A 23026-nucleotide genomic window follows, 5' to 3' on the forward strand; every position below is an offset into this window, starting at 1 on the left:
ATATAGATATCTATATATAACATGCAGTTAATCTATAAAATTTAGCGCATGTCTCATCGACTATAAAAATTAATGCAGCAATTGCGGATTTGCTTTCACCGGTTGCAGAGGTTACTGCGAAGAATGACCGATCATCTACATGCGAGTCTTCGGATGAGGGTGATGAAAAAGATAATACACGAAAAACTCTTTCAACAAAACGAACTAAAGCCGATAGAGAAGAAGAGCGACGTAGAAAAGAAAATCAGATGCAAGACCAGGAGAAGAAACGAATCAGACAAGCTCTGGGGCAACACGTAGCAGAAGAGGTTTGTGCTAATTTAGTTTGGGAAACCAAATGGCCTTATTTGAAAAGGAAGATGATGTTTTCCGAAAAACGAAAGCTGATGGGCTCTCACTTCGTTGTAGAACAAGTTGAAATTACAGCTGGCTACAAGGCAGTGAGATCTCTCACGAGGGCAGTGTATGTTACAATATGATTTTACACAAAGAGGACCAAAAAAACAGGATTTCAAAAAAACTTTTTGTAAGTAGGGTATAGCCCAAATCAGTTGCTGTGCCTGCATCTGTGCTTCGATAATTAGGGAATAAGCTTGGTTTTCCGTCACTGGTTTAGACTGACTTCTTTATTGCTATTGAAGAGTATTAGATTATCATTGTAAGAAAAGTTGCATGAAAAGTTATGATAAAATGAAGTTCGAGGAACTACAAATGTTAAGTATGACAGATACTTTAACTACTAATAAATTAGATAATAACGACCGGCAGGATTCGCCTCAGACGGCTGAAGAGTTTGAACGTAAAGTCATGGCTTCACCAAACGACTCGTCTCTATGGATCCGCCTAATAGCTCTCCACCTAAAGCAGTTAGAAGTGGATAAAGCTAGACAAGTCTCCAAAAGAGCGCTAAAGACTATTCACGGGTAAGTTGAAACAGTTTCAATGGTGCATGTATATGATACAATCAAAAAATTTAGCTTGATACTTTTTCTAAATGATGCAGAAATAAATGAAAACGCAGCTTGCTTCACATCTGAACGAATATGGTCAAGGGATGGTGCCTGCCACCAAAAAACTACATATCAATACAAAATCGGCGACAATATCGAAGATCTTGTAATGAACTGATCAGATCCCCTACATGATGTTTTTAAAAATGTTTATCAATATGTGCATTTTTACTCCCTGCTATAACGACAGCAAAAGAGCGTAGAACAAAATCTTTTTTGTCAAATTCTTTCAAAAGCAATATTGAGAAATGAAGTAAAGGGAAGTTTGCTTGAGGTGAGTCAGACAAGTCGAATAGTGGATATATGAAACTGATTACCGATGCAGACTGGGTTTGTTTTTGAAGGTACGAATAGCTGAACAACTTGCGTTCACGTATTTCTCTGTTACGATGACGACGCAAGAACATGCAAAAAGTCTGTGCGCAATAAATAACGTTTAACATATTTTATTGTTTGTTAACAATACTTGATGAACGTTGAAATGGTAATGTTACCACTAGAGCTAATGGGAGGTAGATAGATGACTTGTATATGCTTTCTACTTACTTGTGCAAGATAAAAAGATGCATAAAAATGTTACGAACGTTGCTTAGTCATATGGAGTACAAATAATGCCAAATGGCTCGTTCCCTTAAATTTAACAGTGGGTCATGATAAACCTTTGTTGCAGAAGCGAACAAGATAAGCTGAACATATGGCTAGCTCTACTCAACTTAGAGAATTTGTACGGATCGCAGGAGTCCCTCAACGACGCCTTTCGCGAGGCGGTCAAGCATAATGAACCTTTAAAGGTATAGCATTTGAGACTACGTTAAAATTGTCCAGTCGTTTCATATCTACATAATCATCGTTGATTAGGTTAAATAAAATTAGTGAAGTTCACCTGTTTGTACGCATTCCTGAAAATACTCATATTTTTAAATGGTCACCCTGCACTAGCTAGCTAGTATGCTCCTTCAGGCACTTACGCTATCAGACGCTTACGTGATCCCACAATTGTTCGTAGAAGATGCGAATGAAGCGTGAATAATAGATGTTTATATATATAGGACGAGCTATAATGGCATGACGCTTTTTTCACCATACAGCACATAAACATTTATCGTAAATTTGCTTTTACTTACAATAGGCACATTCTCTGGATTTTGAGGGAAACAACAATTATTTCTACAGTTTATTTTTGAATAGATAATAAATATTTTCTCGTCAGGAAAAAATTGAGGTCGACCTGTTTGTTCATTGTTGAGCGAACTGAGGGGCGAGGTCTCGGTTTGATTGGCCGACTTTTACCTGAGGCCGTCGTGACCAATCCATGACATGGCATGCTCAATCACATCTGAATTATTCGCTAAGGCCTTAATCGGAATTAACGAATTATTATGAATGTGTTCTTGGAGGGAACAGGTCAACTAGCAAGTCCACACGATTTTCTCTTTGTCGTAGGTTTTCCGTTATGGTGTGCTCTAACCAGCTTTTAACCATAATGAGCTTGTTGTTTTGATCTAGAAAAAAAAACTGACCTTTTTCTAACGTCAATAATAGCGGGGAAACGCTACGTCAAACAGCCCACTAAGATTGATTTGAATTTGAATGCCGTACCTTGTATATGTTTAATCTATGGAGTAAATAAAGCGAGTATTTCAATGAAATGTATAATTCTGATTGGACCATCCATCTACTAAAAACATAACTGATATTGATTTCAAAGCTACCGATATATACCCAAATAAGTGTTATTCCACTTGTAACGCAGGAAAGACCTTATCTAAGCTAAGTACCTTATTGCGTTATAATTATTCCTACTCTTCCGTTAAAATATTCTTCTACTCCTGATATTTTGTTCCTGTTATCTGCCAACAGAGGATTTAACTTCTTGTCAAAGTTTTACATTAAGCCCAGCTCGAATCTAGCCAATTACATAAAAAAAATCAGTCCGAGGCGACCGTTCACTGTGAACGATTTTGGTTAGATAGACGGACACAGATGGTCAGTTTAGTATCATAGATCATGTCATGTTAACAACCTCTTCAAGATCTCATTTGTGTGCATAATAACATTAAGTGAATTATTTGAGTTTTTTTTTCTTTAGTTTGGAACATATTAAAAACTATATGAGGTTAGCTAGATTTAGGCGTTTTTTTCCGGAGCCTATTTTTGCAACTTTTTTGTTATGCACTCTATCGAGGTAAGAGGATTGTTTGTCTTGTATATTAAATGTTTTTAATTTGTAAAAAGAAAAACTGACTATTTTGTTTATTGCTTAGGTGCACCTGCATCTAGCGAAAATCTACGCTTCGTCACACAAACCCAATCAGGCGCGAGAAGCCTTCGAAGTTTTGCTTAAGAAATTTAAGCCATATAAAGAGGTAAGGATAAAGCAAGTTTAACTAGAAAGTTGCAGGATTTAAAGGGATTGCAATTATGCTAGAATGTAGAACAAAATTATGATCTGCTTTTTTTTTGGAACTATGGTTTCCATTGCTAAAATGGCTGAACACGCAAACCTCGTCGAAGTTTGTCGCATAAGCTTGAAGCCACTTGTCTTTGCTCCCAAGAAATTCAAATGAAAAACCTTTTGTACCATATTTAACAAAAATGCAACTAATATGCGTATTTATCATATGTTACATTAATAGACATAAAAAGTACAGCGGTTCACCAAATAATCGGATTTAAATAAAATAAATTTTGTATCATTCTTCCTCACTGGTGGTTACTAAACAGTGTTCTTTACTCACACAAAATTATAGTCATTAATATTTATTTCTCTATCTCTGTGAGCAAGAACAACTGATTATTTTTTAACTCTTTAATTGCTATTTTTTTAACAGTTTTTTATCTTTTTTTTTTGGTTTAATTTCTATTATACAAAATACTGTCATTGTTTTATCTCAAAATAAAGATATTTTCTGTGAACGATTATTTTATGTTTATGGAATAATAAAAGTGAATGTATGGATTAACATAAGAATATATCTGGATACGCACGACAAAGAGTTCATTGTTTTAAGTAAGTTACAGAAAATGCAAGGCTATTTTGGATTACAGGGAGTTGTTTTCCTTTTTTGAACAGTCGTCAAGATTTCACCTGCCGAGAATATTTTTAGAATAATAGTTTTGCTGACTTACTACATGATGCAGGTTGAAAGCATAAATGTACTTTGTCAATTTAACAACCTTATTGAAAAATAGAAATTTAATGTTAACTGCATCAGTAAGATAGCAATACCTTGAACTTTCCTTGTGACGAAGTTTACAAAACCGTTACCTTTTCAGGTATGGATTGAGTTTGGGATGTGGTTATTTGAAACTGGACAGCTACAGGAAGCGCGCCAATTGCTCAAGAAGAGCTTCTCTTCATTATCTGATAAAGAACGTAAGTTATATTTAGAATCGTGCTTGAAATATGAAGTTTTGATATGATAAAACACTACATGCCACTCGATCTATGATCAAATACATGGTTGTAAAGGGCAATTAATTAACAGTACATCTATAGAAGGTAAGTAATTATTAAAGTTATCTGGAGTAAGTATTTAGGAATTTTTAAAGCCCACGAAAACATGTCCAATATCTGATTCATCTATTGGATTGGAAAGAAAGTTCCTGCGCGTTGCTTTATAAACCTCTTTTCTCACTTTCCCTTATTTGAAGTTTCCTTATAATATTCCGCTCGAAAGGGCTCTTCCTGCCCGATCAGCACTGTGAGAATATTGTGTTGTGAGTGCAAATTTAGCTCGAAACAATTCTTTAAGGATAGACATTACAGGTGGGAAAAAGTGCACTTTCGACAACTTCTGTACTACGTATAAAAACAAAAACGCTACCAAAACTCCTTGGGACACTTGCTTAATGTACGGTAATCATCGCAACAAAAGACGGTTCATAGGTGGTTTGCCAAATTTGAAAACGGCGTCAGGATGCCCCTTGCTCCAGCCGACTTTCTGGGTTTGATAATGACTTTCCGAAAGGACACAACAGTTCGGAAAAAACGAACTACACGATTGTCGTTAATTACGTCAAGTCTCTTGATTTGATATAGAAACTTGGAGCGTGAGTACCTCAAAAACTTTCTGACCTCAACAAGTTATTACGGCTCCACACTGCATCTCACGATTCTCCGTGGTATCAAGCATCACAATAAGGATTTTTGCGCCGAACCGTCATTAGTGACGCGCAATATTGTCTGTACGTTAACATTAACCATAAATCGGAGTGGGTGGTACCATAAGAAAAGCTAAGGCCCAGGGCATAACTAGATTTTTATCCTAAGAAAAGTCATGCTTTGCGTTCGGTGGGACTGCGAGAGTCATATTCACTGGGAATTATATTCTACGAAACGGACAGTTGATTGGCACCTTTATTCGGTCTAATTGTACCGAGTTAACCAGGATATTCCAGAGAAAAGACCTAACGTTCGAGGTCGAGTCTCAATTTTTCTGGTCTTTGCGCTGCCGTATTATCGCTATTGCCATTCACTGGGCAATTACCTCCGTGGCCTTACTTTCAGCACGGCTTCAAAATGTAACTGGAAAACATCTTCCAAATCAAAATGCATTACCTTCTAGCGAGACCGTATGCATGATTTATGGGAAAATGCGACTAAGTCACAGGCAAAAGTAGGGAATACAGAACATGATAACTTGTCATCACAAAAATAAAAAAAAAATTAGTAAAAAAAAAATAGTAACCAAGCGTGGGGACTTCCTTTCCAACCTCGTATTTCAAAAGCTTTCGATCTGACGATTCGAGTTATCACGCAATCAACTGGAACCTCGATGTGTTGCTAATTTTAGGAAAAAATCAGCAGCTACTAGAATGCGGTAGAATAAAATACACAATGCTAAAAACCAAATATTTTTAGTTTGTAAGGCCACTCACGTTTAAGGGAGCGGTGAGGCCTATTATTACAGTGCCGTTTCGTAGGTCTACTGAAGAAACCCAAGATACAGAGACCCACTTCATTTTAGCACTATACTGAATAGGTAATTCCTAGAATTTGTTCTCACAGTAGAAATAATCGAAAACGTCAAGAAGATAGAATATTAGAGATTTAAAATAGTCGTCAGAATGTCTCCGTTTTTCTACAAAACGTTTCATGAACTATCAAAGCAATGAAATAGACATTTCATTGCATATGATTACCAGGACGTTGTAGCGCAATCTTCACTTAACTAGAGGTGAGCTTTGCCAGCTTATTTGCCGATTACGTCTTTATAAACAGTCGATGACAGCATAATTCTATTCACTTATTCATCAAAATAATATCATTTCCAAACGCGGTACAAACCTAAGCTTTGTTCACCTATTGATAAACAAGATGAACATGAAGGTTGTACATTATTTGCTGGAAGTAGAATCAGCATAGATCTCTACTCAAAGAGCCTATTTCGTAGCTTGGAGCTCATAAGGAACCGTTCTTCGGTTCCAAGTGTATATTTTAGTTTTTTGATACACCTCTGGCATGCAGGATATAGACGCAATTAGGAACCACTTTATGAGCTTTAATGCATACGTTCCAAAACAAACTAAATTCTAGCGAACGGTGACGTTTTTAGAGAGATACGCAGACGATCTTTGCACCCTCCCAAACATACGATATTAAATAAACTGGCAAGTAATTTATACTAAGAACATGATAAATCGGAGTATTCAGATTGGTGCCTTTCAGATTTGTCGCACACGCCTGATTCAAGAATAGGTGAAAATTTGTCTCACTAACGAATCAGAGCCCTTGTTATTTACGAGAAAAATTGCTATTTACTTATTTGTAGATGCGATTTGAGCGACAGGGTAAGGTTGGCGTTGTGAAATTTCTATATCTTAAAACTCTAATAAATAATGGCTTCATAATAACTCTCTAAAATAATGGCCTAGGGTATGTAAAATCGGTTCAGAATTGCTTCGAGGACCTATTAGGAATGTATTGTCGGGCTCGCTTGAGTTTCTCCCACTAGTTCATGTCGTGAGATACACAAGGTCATTTGAATAAATACAAACATCATGCAACAAATGATTCAACAATAATAACAGCGTTTGTATTTGTGTTCGGTGCCGCCTTAGAGATCGACGTAATTAGACGTTTTGCATCAATGGAATTCTCACACGGTGAACATGAAGTGGGCAAGAGTCTGATGGATAATCTACTATTGTCCTATCCGAAACGAATTGACTTGTGGAACGTCTACATAGATCAACTTGTTAAATTGCAGGACTTCGACTCCGTCAGGTAACTTTACTTCTTCTTAAAGCATTTCTCCTAGCGTATTGCTGTTTTGTAAGGATTTACTTACAACGTAGCTAATATTTTTGTAAATTACTAGAAATATATATATAGCCCTTTGTCCAAAAATTAGTAAGTCGTTTGTTTAAAACTGGGAAATATTCATCTACTCGTTTTAACTTAAGTTGTGCCCTTTGAAGTGATCTCCGTTGGATGCAACACACAGTTCGGCCGGCTACCTCTCTACTGTTGATTTTATCGAATCGAAACGTTTTCCCTTCAGATCTTTGTTCGGCTTCGAAAGTAGAAAGAGTCGCAGAAGCTTGAGTTTGTTTAGTAAGAACTGCTGTACGAATAGTGGAATGTGGGCCAAATGACGGAACCAAAAATAATACACACTCGCGAAATCTACTTGAAGATATTTGATAATACTCTTTGTCATCGGTGCAGCTGGCCTTTCGGGATAAGGATCGTCTTCGATGGGCTCCTATGCGCCTTCGAAACACCATAGTGGCTCGAAAATTTAGACTATATTTTAAAAAAGATAGTATAACGGAAATGTTCCTTCAAGCAAATAGGAAAAAAAAACAACTAGTTTGAACCTATGTAAGTACAGGAGTTTTCTGAGAACCAGTGTAGAACTATAGGAAACTAAACGAATATTTCTTATTTTGTAGTGACAAATATATTTTAGATACACAAAACTTTTCAAACACCGTCCAAGTCTATTCTTAACTGTGTTGAGAGCTGGTTTAAAGATGGCTAAGTTTTGATCTCTAAGACTGCCTCAAGCAACACTGCGGATAGTTCAGTTTTAATTGTTTGAGTTTCTCGAAGAATAGTATCAAACAATTCGTAGACTAAGAGTAGGTAACATGTAGCCAACACATCTAAAGTCGCGCTGCATTAGCGGTTCAGTATGATTCAACAGTGTATGTGTTGTATCTCTTTAGGTCTGAGAATGAGAGCCAAGTATAACGTCGACCATGATTAGAGGCAGACCTATTTAAAAACGTTTTTATTTACTTATAGAATGCCTAACACAGCTTGTTGTCATGTCAATGAAAACGAAAGATGTTATCGTAGAATTTCGCATTTAGCCGATGACTAGGAATAGATCGTCATCCTGTCCTAAATTACCCAATTAAAGGTTTTTTATGTCATTCAATCAGCAATGAAATATTCTGCCAACTTAATTACGTTCTTGTCTAGCGAGGCTAAATGCGACAAAATTATGTAAATACCGCGGGTAGTAATTTTCAATATAAATTCTCACGTGCAACATACTTCAGAAGCAAAGTTTGTACTAGAGGTAGTACTCGAAAAGGGCCTAATTGATAAGAAGATTCATACCTGTAGCCAAGTTGTTTTTGTCAGTCCTTTCCGCGCTGTTGCATTAAGAAATAATAGGGTTACGGTCATATCGATAAATGAAGCATATTTACCTTATGAGCATATTTTGTTTATAACAACATTTTATTTCATTGAAAAGTAGACTTATAAATCTGTGAGCGAATGTCGTTAATACCGAAACCACTTTGGCCTATAGGGCGGAGAACCTGCTTCTCACTTATAGGTTCATAACAGCTGAAACGTTGCCTCACTGCACGGATACATGAAGGATCTAGCTTTTGGGTTTTCCAGTTCGATTGACATCGCCTTTGTGATATATAGTTTGCCTACTAAGCTTAAAGACACGGAAAATGGTTAATATTTAAGACCAAACGCTAATCTCACTTCATTTCACACCTAGAGTTAACCGTCTGAGCAATGCCCAGTGTCACGAGTGCCAATCGATGGAAGAAGCATTTGCCCTGCAGCGCCGAGTATGTGCGCCGTTTACCAAATCAGACATGCCAGCATCGCGATCGTCATATATGGGGCTAGAGTGTCACCTATGATGGTATTCCAAACCAATGTGTTATGCATTTGTGACAGGGTATGAGAGTCATGCTGCAAGGTCAACGCCCATCGTTTCCTCCTCTCGTCGTTTCCAAACCTCGGTGGTTCCCGTACGCAGTGGATTTAGGGCGATCTGAAAACTCTGACAAAGGTGTCGTTGATCTGAGAATGCCAACGACATCTACGCATGCTGTTGGCGCAGAACGGCTAATGTAATAACATTCATTAAATTTCTCGCCATACTGACAAATGTGATGTGAGAAATATAGTACCAAAAAAAGTAACAGTATTGTTGTGTGTTAGAGATCTTTTTTTATTAATTGAAGAACTATTATTGAAGAAGATTTACTCCCTTACTTACAAGATAACTAAGATAACTAATTACACTTCTAGCTGTGGAGCTGGGGACAGCGGCTAACTGTTGACGAACTTTGATTCCATAAGTTGGGCCAAAAAAACCTATATCCACATTTTAGTACGCGCATAACCTGGGATCTAAAAGAAGCCCTTCGTAACAGAAATTCAAACTACCATGGCACTAAATTATGCGTACTTTTGAGAACTGACGAGAGTAAAGCTGGTATTTGGTAAAATCAACAAAAAGATTTCCCTTGTTCGGTTACGCATCGCAACAAGGGAAACTGGATTCTCAACCAGGAACACCCATTTACCATTTACGAGTCTGTGTGCCGCGTCTTAATCCCCGCGAACACATGCCATTTCTGACTCCCCAAAGACCGCATCGTCGCATACACTGGAAAGATGTTCCTTGCCAGCAGCGTACGAAATTTTTCCGTCGGACATTAACAAACAAACATCACAAAATGTTTTCAAAATTGCATCAGATATTTTCATTAAGGAAAGAACGACTGATTGAACACTAAGTGGAAATAACAGCTTTAATTCATAAAAATTAACTCTTAAATGCCTTCGTCGGCGTCCAGGTTAGCTCGATATAAAATAAATTGTATTCTATCATTGTCTCTTCTAGGCACAAATTCAATAAGCTTCTCACTGTTAAACTTCCGGTTCGTAAGATGAAATCCGTTTTTAAAAAATGGCTGGACTTCGAGCAAAAGCAGGGAACACCTATGGAGGTCGAAAACGTCAAAAGAAAGATCGTCGATTATATTGATTTGGACGATAGCCATATAAGATCATAAGCTGAAAAGTGGTCAAAAGAGGTCTTCACTCGAACCAACCCTACTGTAAACGCGTGCGCGCGTCTGTTCAAATACCCATACAGATCTTGGCGGTGACAACACTACCATTATGGAATTGTCTAATGCAAGCGTTAACCAACTAGCGTAATAAACCAGCAAGATATAAAAATATATTTAGCTGACGCTGTATTAAAAGAAGCATATGCATACTTTAAATAAATATGTATTTAAGTGAAACAGTTGATTCATAGCAAATATAAATACAATAAACTAGTTAGCCTTATTTTTTATTTGCACTTTTTTTTATATATAACACCAATAAACCTAATCCACATACGTAAAAGGCTGTTTCGAACAGTCTGTGTCTTACATACTTTAAACTGCACAGTTTTCACACTATAGATACTATAGATACATTACGTTTGCGCATCTGATTACTCCATAACAAACATAATGTTCGATCGTTTACATTCTCTAACCATTCCAGGTCGTTAAAGAAGCTTTTGAGATGTATTATAAGGATATTAGAGATTCTGACACAAAATCTTAACCACATAAATTGTCTCTGCGCCAAATACATTCTTCTATAGTATCCTTTCATTTATTACAGTTCCTTATTTATCACATGCGTAGTTTGAAGGCGGGGCGCTGTTTCTGGCATCATCTTACTTCCTATTATTATTATAGTTATCTAAAAGCCTTTTCTAAGGATTTTCTATATAGACGTAGGCAGCGTATTTGTTATTTAGCCCATTTGACACCTGACAAGTTTATCAAATCCTTTGGGAAATATTAAGGTGTCCACCGTTTGATGCGTATAGGGCATTTTTTTTTTCTCAAGAATACAAATAAACATCCTGCATCGTTATTTAATAGAGTTTATCCGTTCACCCACAAAGGGTATATAAGGATCACATGTGTACTAGTACACTAGACGTGAGGTCGGCCTAATTTGCTACGTATGCTTATAGGGCTGAATTAAGAGTTTTCCTAAACAGCTGTCAATGTATTGGGTGTTGCACCATTCTTCCGATTTCCCAGCTGTTTATCTTCGTTTTCATTGACGTTCACCCATCTCGGCTATGACGTTAATCCACACCTACCGTTCCTGGTCGCAATGATGACTCTCTCATTGACGTCACGCGTGCGCCATCACCCGTATCCAAGTTTCCGTCCCCTTTCCCTCGCTCGAAACGACAAGACGAACTATGATGAAGAGACCCTTCCTAAAGCTAAGGTGACCTGTTACAGTCCCATATCATAAGGGTGGCAATACTCCGTTTTTTTCTGCTCCATCCTCAACTTAATCAATTTTTGTGTTCCTCTAGGGAGTACCTTTTTGGTCGCTCGCGACTGTTCCGATGGAGCCGAGGAAGAACGAAAAGTACGTGTCTGCTACATAGAATAGAGACACATACCATGGGGGGAGGGAAATCGGAGAGAGGCATGCGAGAAAGAACGAAACACAACCATACAGCTTGACAATATGAGAAGACTGCGGAGGGAGGATCTAGCGGCAAGACGAAAAACCGCCCAAGGCAATAGCCATCTACTGCTTCCAATAGTCTTCAGTTTAGACTGGGCGAGTCATCATTCGTGAAGTGGGCTTTTACCTATATTTTGTATATTCCTCGGCCCCAACGAGCCAAACACACGCACCTCAACTTTCGTAGTAGTGACGCGTTTCGATTAATAAAAAGTCGATAGGAACAAGAATTCTTTGTATTAGTGCAAATTTTATTTACATTTACGGGCACCCGGTTTTATATCTAAGTATTTGCCACGCTAGTGTGAAATACGCCAGCGTTCACTAACTGCCGTAGCCATTGAATTCACGCTTTCTTCTTGTATAGTTTTCATGGAGTTTAGGGACAAACCGATCTTTTTTACCAAATTTTGTTATTTAAATATAGGTTTACTCAAATTTTGTTATTAAGCTTAGAACTTGCAGCAGAATACGTTCGAATCTAAAGGCTGTATAGCAAGCATTTGGGAAGAAGAGACGGATAGAGTCTCAGATTTCATGAAACTTTGCTTATCAAGTAGAATTTTTGACACTATCGATTAAACGAAGGTTCAGCGCAACATTAGTATTGGAAACTAATATATTAAGTTTTGTTTCTTTAAAGATATTATGTAGCTTATATTCCATATTCCCCAGCAATACATCTGAGTTCGGCTTTAGTATAAACCACGATTGATTTTTGGGTATACTAGAAGCATCACTTAGTCTTCACAATATCAATATTCGATTGAGCCGTACATTCTTTTAAATGCAATAATTTAAGGATCAGTTCTTTTTTTCAATAAAACGGAGTTTTATGAGTAGGTATTTTCCTATAATTCTTCGTCATGTTTTAAACAAGAAGCGTTGAATGATGACGCGACTACGTGGTTCTATCTTTTGAAAGCCTTAGGGGCTTCGCGCTCCATAACATAGGGCCGCAACGGAGAGGAGAGTTTGCGGCGAGCACAGCAGCCATCTGGTAGCATCTGGAATGGCCATAGGTTGTGTGTAGTAACGAGCGTGTATTCGCCTTAGTACGACGCTGTCTATCTCCGTTCTTGACCAACCGGTCAGCCACAGGTTCAACCCAGGACAAAGTGGCAGAACGGTACTCTAGCTCCGAGACAACCCAGACGTGGTGCGGCCAGTTGCCAGCCATCAATAAGATTAAAATCAGTGTGCCTAACGGCTAGCACCATTGACAGTGTAAATTAGTAATTCTCATATTCATTCAGTGCGTTAGTAGACCATTCGAACTCGCAGCATCAGCAAGCGGACGTCTTTTGTTACCATTACAGAAGGATTAATCAAAGCATTACATGTAAAAGCAGCGGTCGTCTCTGCGTGCGACTTCTCCCACCTGTAGGCAGCCTCAGGCAGTGAGCAACGGTGCGTTGATCAATGACGGATTTCTTCCCATAACTCAAAGTGTATCTACTTGTGACTTATCCAGTGAACGTAGCTGCAAGTCACGAGAGACGTAATCCCGATCTTTGAAAGGAGGTTGAAGTTACGACAGCCGGAATACCAATAGAAATATCAATTTGCGAGGTAACTGGCAGTGCTTCGGCGACCGATATGTTATTCCATTTGCCAAACGTAGTGTAGAGAAGAAATCTGGTCTACTCGTAGGTACCAAAAAAGAGAAGGACAGTCCTCGCCAAAGCTAACGAAGCAACGTATAAACAACAAGTCTACGTGGAAAGATTGCCAACTGATTCGAATTCTATATTGCCAAGATGGGTCAGTCGCCGGTTAGTTCTTATCTGACAGTTGTGGCGTTTGCTCTGGCAGTATTCGGAAACTTTTGGAACTTGTCCTTGGGAAACCAAACCATAAAATATTTGCAGATGCCCGGAGTGGCTCCCGAACAGGTAAGATTAACCCACCGCTATTCGCTCGTAAAACAATAAGTTGATTTTCAGTGACCCACGGCTGATACTGGCGTTGTTATGTATTGTCGCAATACTCTACGTAGATGGTAATTTTTAACATCGGGTAGTCGAAACAATATCTGTATTTCGAGCCTTTATTAAGTAATCGATTTTGGTTTAAAATAATAATAATGAGACCGAAAAGTGTTCAGAGGTGGATTCAATATTTATTGATCATTGGTGCCCATATTACCACTTTGCCAGATATAGAATTGATCTTTTCAAATTATGTTTTCCCTGCTACCCTGCAACGATGTCCAATGAAATAGACTTCGACACGGCAGTGTCTGCCGGCACGCTTTGGGATTGCCTTGCGATGCCAAATGTTAGAATTTGGGCTCGATTATGTTATTTAAATTAGGCATTGCTTCGAACTGGCCCGTTTTCCGTGATGTCGTATATACTCCTAAACAATAAAACGTAAAGAGCTTTCCGGCAAATTAAATGTAGGTCTCAGTAAAAATGATGGAGGGTTTAATGCACTTTGAATTTACAAGACCTGTTTTACTGGGCTATCTTTCACCAATGCATGTTCAGCAAGTTATAAAAATCTTTTCAGAACTAGTAATTACGGGGTTTATTTAATACAAGTGCTGTGTCTGTATACCAGAGCGCAAACATTGATTGCTCCAAATTTATTACCCAAATGTTTATAAAACGATCTTAATATTTTTTAAACTCAACGAATTTTTGATTCGGTTGAAAATGTTTTCTGAGTTGTATGCCCAAATGATGCGTTCAGGTTTCCAAAAGCGTTGTATCCCACCTGGCTAGAAGGTAATGAAAAAAAACATAGGCCACCTGATGACAGGTCATTCTTTCACGAGGAAATCTAACTTTTGGTAAAAACGCGAAGAAAGCACGTCAAACACATACACACAATACACAAGAGCATTTCGTTGAATAGTGTAAGATTTTGCTTGTAGAATGATTGTTGAAACAATAAATGCATAAAACATGCTGATATTACCTATTCAACAGATAACTGTTATTAAATATAATAATTGTTACTTTTGGATTTACAATTTTATTAATATTGTATATAATATAATATTGACTTATTTGCGCTATTCTTATGTTGCCGATTTAATTTAGGCTTGAAAAGGTTGTAGATTTATTACCTGAATTAGCATTTTATTCATTGGGCTATACTTGATTTCCGCATTTTTGTTCGATCAGCCCGCCAAAACAGCACGCTATTCTGCACTTGTGTTACACTGTTCCAGGCTACGTATTCTATAAGAAAGACAGTGTGCGTTACAGAATATTTGCTTTAATTTATAGGATAAGCTAATCTGTTTTCAGGTAATAGTTGCGTGGCTATAATGTTCTTATTTGTAAATTCTCATGCATTTCCAGTAGAACTATGTAAATAAAGATGATACGGTACGGCTAAATATTGCCACTGCTGACGAGAACATGACCAGTTACTTGTTGCCTTCGGTTGATACAGGCAAATGGTGTGCGTACCATCACGATTTGTTATTTAACTGAAAAAACACGTTTTAGCTAGTATGATCTAGTAAATGTCATGTTCGAGACAACTGTAGTAAAGGAAAGATGCTCCAAATTGAGCTCGATCACCAACTTAGATTAAATGTCTAAGCAGATGCGCTTACACCAATGCACTATGTAACTATGATAGGGCTCGCTTGATTTTTCCGTCCTTTATAAGCCGTTTATAATCTACCTATTGTTACGAAAAAACTTTGCCGTTTAGGGCGGAACATGAACTATCTTTGCTGATTTTTTTTTTGCAAATATTTATTGTGCTTTGTTATGTATCAGCCACAGAAGAAGTCACGCAACACGTACATGTTAGGCTGCTTGGTAATTGGTTCAGTAGTGCCGCTATTATAGATCTCATAAACGATGTTGACAAGCAAAAAACACCACATACGCACTGTTATCGATACGTAGCAAGGAGCTACTCCCACAAATAGTCAAGTATAATGAATAAACGATGATAAGTAAAGACACACATAGGATATATATATATATATATATATATAATAGAGAGTTACACTGGATGACATGTTTCAAAACTTGAAGAACGATTTAATTAAATAAAATAGCCGAATATTTCGCAAAATGAACTTGCTAATTAATTTTCGCATTTTCAGTACACGATTTATAGTTCCGACTGTAGAAATCTCAGACTTATGTGAAGACTTATTATCAATTACAGAAGGATACATACCTCTGTGTCGGGTTTAAGATGCCTGATGAGACAAAATATGTCGGTAAGTTTGCATTGCTTTTTGCTCCCTAGTTTTGTTCACCTAGAAGATCGTAACGGTGCTTTCCAGTATAACGAACCATATAGGTATTCTGGTCATCGAACATCTTTATATTTGCGCGTTGCTTGTTCATATTCTATGCGAAAAATATTTGTTGACATAACGATCATATATTTATAGGAAGGTAAATTCAATTTTTAAATGCTATTTATCTAATGGGATGTCTACCAGGTTGGTAATATTATGTTTACAAAAAGTGATCGTCGACATTGACTCTTTGCTATTGAATTTTTCGTTCGTACTCTGCTCTACATTTAGTACCTGAGGGCTACGAAATATTCAAACATGAATCTAAGCATGCCAACCCTGATCTACGCATTACTATGATGGCAAAATTGTTCTCGTAAAAACTGAATTGTGCCATTTTAGCGCTTAGGTTGTTTTTGCAAAAAATGTGAAAAAGCCATTTGTTCGTTCTCTGTAAACGGCCATCAGTATTTCATATTCAAAAAATAACCACACAAAACAATACGAAGAAAGTAGGAGTTGTCTCATGGCGTTTCAGTGCTCGTATAGTTTCACATTTCGATGGCATCTGAGATCATTTGATGTTAAGCGCGTTCGTTTCTGGTGCCGTCTGTGAACATGTTCCTGAAAGGAGGGACATAAAGCACGAAGACAATTATGACGATGAATCATTTCAGCTTTTCTCAATATCGTGCTTATTGAATAGTGACCTTATTATTTTTATGCTGAATGAGTAAAAGGAATACAAAAAAATTGTGACGTTTTCATGAATATATTTGAATATTTTTATAGTAGGATAGGAATATTTCGAGCAAATTGCTTTTATGAAGCAACGGTGGGGAAGTTTGACTCGATCTCTATCTGTCAATGGTTTCCTGGACAGTCTTTTTTGCTGTAGACAGTGGATAAAGCCAATTTGGATGAAACTTAAAAGCTAAGCATTTGCAATACTGTCATGATACTATTAAAGACGTGGGCTAGATAAAAGAAAATATGAATTTTAGTTTGTCTATTCGACAAGCTGTAAAACCCTGCATTATATGTTCCAAAAAACTATTAGTTTTGTTATGTTATTATGATTTTACTAGAGATCGCGAGTGCAACAGGGTAAGCTGGCGTTTTCGAAGTGATATATTTTTCTTATTTAATTTTTTCAGTCGGATTTTTACCAAACGCGACCGCGCATACTGCTCATCACATCCTCGTCTATGGCTGCTCAATACCCGGCTATCATCAAAGAGACACTCCGCGTGCCATTTGGGATTGCGGAGAAATGACAGGCATGACACAATTGTCGCGACTTATTTTATTTCTATCTAGTGTAACAGCTAACTATTATTTTATTATAGTTATTAATAATAAAAGTATTTTATCTTTAATATTCTAGCTTATATAGAAAATCATATTATTCTTATGTTGAACAGCGGAAACTGTAATGACTTAGTAAAAAGTAGATAGACAAATAGAATGAAATTTATTGTAGTATTCGCCATTATTGCGCTGTGAAACACAGGCGGTCAAAGTAAATATCGTCGAGCTCCCGTTTGTGCAGATGGCAGCCAAATTCTTTACGCTTGGGCGCTGGATGCTCCTCCGCTTAAGTTACCAAAAGGCGTCGGATTTAAAGTTGGCGGGAACTCCGGAGTTAATTTTCTTATTTTACAAGTGGGTATTATATAGCTCTCATTACAATATGCGATATGCGGAATATTAGCAAAATTTTCTGTGTAACAAGTTTAACTTATTAACTGAATATTCTCTAAGCAATACGTTTTTATTTATGCATTATATTTTCTCACCCTTAATAACTACCAAGTGATAATTCGCTCTCACAAAAAATAAGTTACTGACACAATTATCAGGCAGTTCCCTTGTGAAGGGACACACAGTTGGTCAAAGCAAATTCATTGTTAAAAACATTCGTCTATAGCAATTGTCCATAGGTAGTTAACATCACTCTATGCGGCAAATTTCAATTATTTGCAGTACTTTTTTTCGGTTAGTGCATCTAAATGTGCCCAAATTGAACTGTATATCGTTGTGTTGCTTTATCGAAAAGTATGAGTATTTACTCTACGTATATGGGAAATTTCCTGCAGGTCCATTATGCGGATGTATCTTCCTTTGTGAATGGTAATAGAGATCACTCAGGAATTTCGTTAGAAATGGTCGACGGGTCATCTGGAGTTGTTAAACGACGTGCGGGTATTTATCTTTTAGGCACAGGAGGAATGCTTCCGGCTAAAAGAGAGAGTAAGTACTTCAAACCTGGACGTAAAACACGTTTGTTGTCTAGAAAAAATCATCAGAGTTGTTTCTATTCCTAATAACTAAAGCAGGCGCTCAAGCGGAATAATAATTTTTTAGTTCCAAGGGAATCGCTGGACAATCCCCTTAGAGCCAATACAGCGCTCGTGGAACATAAAGAACTTGATCGGCCACTAGTATTGTCAAACTAATTCTGGTAAGGCTCATTTGGCCAAAGTCATGTTTCACACGTAAACTAGAAGGACTGCACGTAAAAGAACAATTTAACTAAGTCCATTCTCCTGACTGATCGTATTTTATGTAACGAAATACATTCAATATAAAAAAATTTGCACCACTTAGTCATTTCAAAAACCGAATAATCCGTATTGCAACACCACAATTGTAAAATACTCAGATATTTTACTAATATAACATGAACAATCCTTTTTTAAGCACCTCTTGTGTCTCAGAAATTACCAACCTACTTATACTTATTTCTGCTTCCGTTCTGAGCCTATATTTCCAAAATCGTAAGCTAGTTTTATCTACCTTCACCTTCACAGTTGGTTTATCATTCAGAGAACTATAATCCACACCTGCCATACAGAATATGCGGACTCAATATTTGCAGACTCTTTCTGTAAGACATTATCATAGTAATTGATGGCTTCCTTGATTGGCTTCAAAACTAGCCATTTTATCATGTAGAGCTACCTGTAACTGTATTACATTGTCCTTAGCCCATCTGGAGACGGCCTGTAAGATTGACGAGGACGTCACCATGTTCCCGTTTGCCTTCCGCACACATACTCATAAATTAGGCCTTGCGGTCTCTGGGTGGAAGGTGAGTTCGTCAACTTGTCAGTCGCTAAACATGTACGGATAGCCCTAAAGGACAAAAGCGATAAAAAAACGTATTCCGCGTTTTACACAGAACGATTAGCTACTTACCCGTTGCATTAGCTTTCATTAGCTGATGAAGAGTGAAGTTAGACTGCAGAACGCAAGATGCACTTATGGATCTTATTAGGTCGTTACGCGACAATAGTAAAATGTACTTTTCTAACGAATACACACAGAAGGGGGCATTTAAACTCAACGTTTTTATAAGCTTGTTTAGAGACTGTCTGTAAACAAAGACAGATACTTCAGCCATCTTTTTTGGATGTGCTAAATTAATAATTTTTAATGGTCATGTGCTTTCGTCTCAGCCACGTCTTTAATTCAGGACCTAAACAACCCTCTGGTCATTTTCAAAATATTTTTCCTTTAGTCCGCAAATGACTCTTTTAAGGTGACCGTGGGTCAAACGGTACTGGTAAGTGAAACTTCAATAATAAAGTACGGTCCGAGTACGCTATGCACAAGAATTCTAGCGGAAATAAAATTTATGTTAACAGCAGGCCATAACTCATAGAAATACAACAACTTATGACGGCCAACAAGCACAGAAGGAAAAAAACTGGCTTAGAAAATCTGAAAAGGAGCAACTGTTGGAGTTCATCTGAACGACATATTGATAATTTGGTCCTCGAAACAACTTTTAAATTTATATAAGAAATTTAAATGTATCAAACATGTTTTTGACCAATTGTTTTTGTGAATATTTGAACTTTTTAAATATAAGCCCTATTGAGGACCTTTCGGTTTGCTTACTAGAGAATTTCTTCGGATTTTTTTGAAGTTGTATGAAGCATGCGAAAAGAAAATCTATGATCTTGGTGAGGGTTTGTCCTGCGGACACGCATTGGATAATAATAGTCTTTGCGTAAATTCCAAAAATGACGCACTATTTTTCGCCATGATTAATTCACTGTTTTATTCTAGAGAGGACTGGCCCTTTCCTGGTATTAAGAATAGCAAACGAACGAATGCGTGCTATCGCAAACAAACCGGCGCAGTTTCTAAACTCAATGCCCAACCTTTTATTTTGGAAGTGAGTCTTACGAGTAATAAATATAAATGATATTTCTCATCTATGTTAGAGTCTCGGTTACATAAATCGGTGCTAGCGTAGCGACAAATATCTCATCTCTATTAGTAATATGTGTAATTTCTGTCAGACCCTTAGTACCCGCGGCTATAATAAAGCTGGTTGAGAGAAATTTGTTCAACCTTGTCGAGTTTCAAAAAGCATTTTTAGAAGGTTATCTCTATAAACAAGAAGTCTATCGAGGAAGAAGTTTTGGGATTTTTTATACTAAGAGACAAATTTTATGCAAGGGAAATTTCTGTAGAGAGAAATAGAAAGGCTTGAATTACCTGTGTTAAATGATGAACTTAGACTTTTAGTTTGGCCACGGTTGTTTATACAAAAGTGTTTAAAGTTCCAAACCTAGGAGATCATGTATTAAAAATTACACAATATGTCTTTAATGTACACTTTTATTGTGAATATAATCATAATATAAGTTTTTATTGTAAGTCATCAAGTTTTATCGAAAAATTAGTTATAGGCTTCGTTCTAACTAGGGTGATGCTGTGTTTGATCAGGTGGCTCGTGATCCGTCATCAAAGAGGAATCAGTGGACGTTGATTGGAAAAAGAAATCCTCAGCTGCCACAAATGTTCTACCCTGTGCGTCCTATTTTTTAAGATAGCATATATATATATATATATATATATATTCAAAGGGAATATGAGCAAAATTATAGTCAATAAGCAAAGTGTTATTTTATATTATATAAGTTCATATGAACTTTTCTACCATGTGAATTCTTTGGTAACTAGATCTATACATTAATACAATTTAAAACCTAAAGCTAAATAAGTGTTTTAGCGTTGATGTTTGGTACTGCTATTAAGCGTTCGGACTATAACCAAAGCTGTAGAATTAAATATCTCAATTGAATTGAATAGCAATCATGCTTCTGTGACATGTGATACTCAGAGCTTATCAGACATTAGTTTTGGGTGACAACGGCACTCGGTGAGCGTATCTGTCATGTTTTATAACTGTTTTTTTCTTTCAACACGTTTTACATGTGTTAGCTGAACGAGCCGTTGAAAATTAAGAAGGGCGACGTGCTGGCAGCACGGTGTACAATGTTCAACTTCCGTGATCATACTACTTTCATCGGGATCACGAACAATGACGAGATGTGTAACTTCTATATCATGTACTATGTTGGTAAGTTCGCGGTAATGATTCCGCTTGCGGAAAAATCAAATTTGGTAATTGCAGTTTTTATTTTTCGCAACCTAAATTAGCTTTTAAATTATTTGGATTGCTTTTTGCTGAATCCAAGGGACTCTTAGGTCCAACTGGTTTAAAATTCATAGCTTTTTTTTTAACACTCACACAAGGCTTGAGAAAACGGTTTGTGGAATTTGATAATTCAGAAAAAATAAAGCTAGGTGACATCTAACACCTTTAATCTAGAGCAGTGTAACACGAAAATGAGGAGCACTAATCACCACACATTTTCTATTAGATTATTTATAGATGTTTTAATTTCTAATTTATTTACTAATTCATTTAACGGTCCTTAATTTAAATAGAATTAGATTTATTGTCGGTTTTTACAGAAGTGTAAAATTTTTAATAGAAGCTTTTGTACTAGACACCTAGGAATCGACAATAGGTCACTTCAATACATACATTTTTCTAGGTACTTTCTAGTAATCTTTCGCATGATGCCTTTTATTAATCATGTGAGTTTCGAGTAAGATATATGTGAGTTCTAATAGTTTCAATATGTATAAATATTCACCTAAACTAACAAGCCCGTGCGTCGAATAAAACAATACAGTTAGACGTTCCACGGCCCGCAATGACACGTAAAACATTCGTTTAAAGATCTGACGAAACGTTTAAACGTCACGTTTTTCAAACCTGAGCTGCTGCTGTTGTTGCTATATTCTGCAGATGGTGACCGCATTCTCGATGAGAAATATTGTTTCAGCGCGGGCTATCCTTCATATGACTGGGTGTCCGATCCTCGTATCATCACCGTTCCCAATTGGGTGGACAAAAGCGCAAGTAAACTTGACTGAGCTAAATGGCCACAAATGAATAGACGTTAGTTTCGATTTCTCTAAAAAAATCAGGCAGTTGGATTGAATTTGGATGAAAAGCTTTATTATACTTGCCAACGGCTTTCCGAATCGGACTATTTTATTTTTTTGTCGGCTATAGATAAAGACAGAACTACATACTGCAGATATAGATGTGTTAAAGGGCGCTTGTTTTTGTGTTGCGCCTATCATAGGTTTAAAGAAACTGATAGTTCTTACAGTTTTACATAACGCAAGTTTAAGCAAGTATAAATACAAATTTAAAAAAACGAATATAAAAAAAAATATCTAGATTTTAGCCAAGAATTGAGCTTTTTTTCGCAGTGTAAAAAACCCTTAATTAGGCCATATCGATGCTTGGAACTAGTTACAGCGAATACGAGTACACTGTCGGACAAGATCGAACCAATGGACCAGATGAAAATGAAACAGTCATCGATTATCGCTTAAGCGCAGGAGGTGCAACAACTTACTGTGATGTAGAAGAAATTTTGAGGACTGAATATGGAATACGGCAGGTTACACTGATCGAGTTTTGGACCGAAGTTCTCGTAACAAAGTGGCTTAGAGTATCCCCTTAAAGAATAACAAACTTATAGAAAATTTTTTGCTCGTCACATGTATCTTCAAGTGGGAAGCAGCGTTTGGCTAAGAAGTAATAATCCTACACAAATGGGTGTTAGGATCAAGCGATCAGAGTAATCGTGAATATTTAACGAAACGTGGTGGTTGTCAAAGCAAAAAAGCCCTAAT

At 37.0% G+C, this 23026-nt stretch overlaps 2 protein-coding genes across 4 annotated transcripts in view; both read left to right on the plus strand.

Annotated features, from left to right (window-relative positions):
• Positions 1–10581, plus strand: part of LOC111264500 (uncharacterized) — a 28673-nt gene extending 18092 nt beyond the window's left edge. For both annotated transcript variants that reach the window (XM_022840473.2, XM_022840474.2), the window contains exons 17-23: positions 109–308; positions 769–923; positions 1681–1801; positions 3275–3376; positions 4287–4386; positions 7074–7239; positions 10127–10581. In XM_022840473.2, the coding sequence (XP_022696208.1) occupies positions 109–308; positions 769–923; positions 1681–1801; positions 3275–3376; positions 4287–4386; positions 7074–7239; positions 10127–10298 (1016 nt within the window). In that variant the 3' untranslated portion in view covers positions 10299–10581. The remainder of the gene's footprint in view (positions 1–108; positions 309–768; positions 924–1680; positions 1802–3274; positions 3377–4286; positions 4387–7073; positions 7240–10126) is intronic.
• A 2155-nt stretch (positions 10582–12736) lies between these two features.
• Positions 12737–22332, plus strand: Phm (Peptidylglycine-alpha-hydroxylating monooxygenase). 2 transcript variants are annotated; one of them, XM_022840481.2, is made up of 9 exons: positions 12737–13679; positions 15928–15982; positions 17164–17286; positions 17520–17671; positions 18106–18259; positions 18997–19100; positions 20750–20833; positions 21248–21386; positions 22125–22332. In XM_022840481.2, exons 1-9 carry the CDS (start codon positions 13545–13547, stop codon positions 22250–22252), a joined length of 1074 nt encoding a protein of 357 aa, XP_022696216.1. In that variant the 5' UTR covers positions 12737–13544; the 3' UTR covers positions 22253–22332. The 2 variants fall into 2 exon arrangements, with proteins under 2 accessions (XP_022696216.1, XP_022696217.1); XM_022840482.2 differs by lacking the exon at positions 12737–13679 and adding an exon at positions 15020–15044.
• The last annotated feature ends 694 nt before the right edge of the window (positions 22333–23026 follow it).

This window comes from Varroa jacobsoni, unplaced genomic scaffold, assembly GCF_002532875.2.
Source record: "Varroa jacobsoni isolate VJ856 unplaced genomic scaffold, vjacob_1.0 scaffold_868, whole genome shotgun sequence".
Classification (NCBI taxonomy): domain Eukaryota; kingdom Metazoa; phylum Arthropoda; class Arachnida; order Mesostigmata; family Varroidae; genus Varroa; species Varroa jacobsoni.

Bases quoted from the DNA above. Each gene is read 5' to 3' on its own strand.
- Phm (XM_022840481.2), top strand. From the start codon at position 13,545: ATGGGTCAGTCGCCGGTTAGTTCTTATCTGACAGTTGTGGCGTTTGCT. The intron at 17,287-17,519 runs GCATGACACAAT...TGTGAAACACAG, and splicing joins GGATTGCGGAGAAATGACAG to GCGGTCAAAGTAAATATCGT. The intron at 18,260-18,996 runs GTAAGTACTTCA...CATTGTCCTTAG, and splicing joins GCTTCCGGCTAAAAGAGAGA to CCCATCTGGAGACGGCCTGT.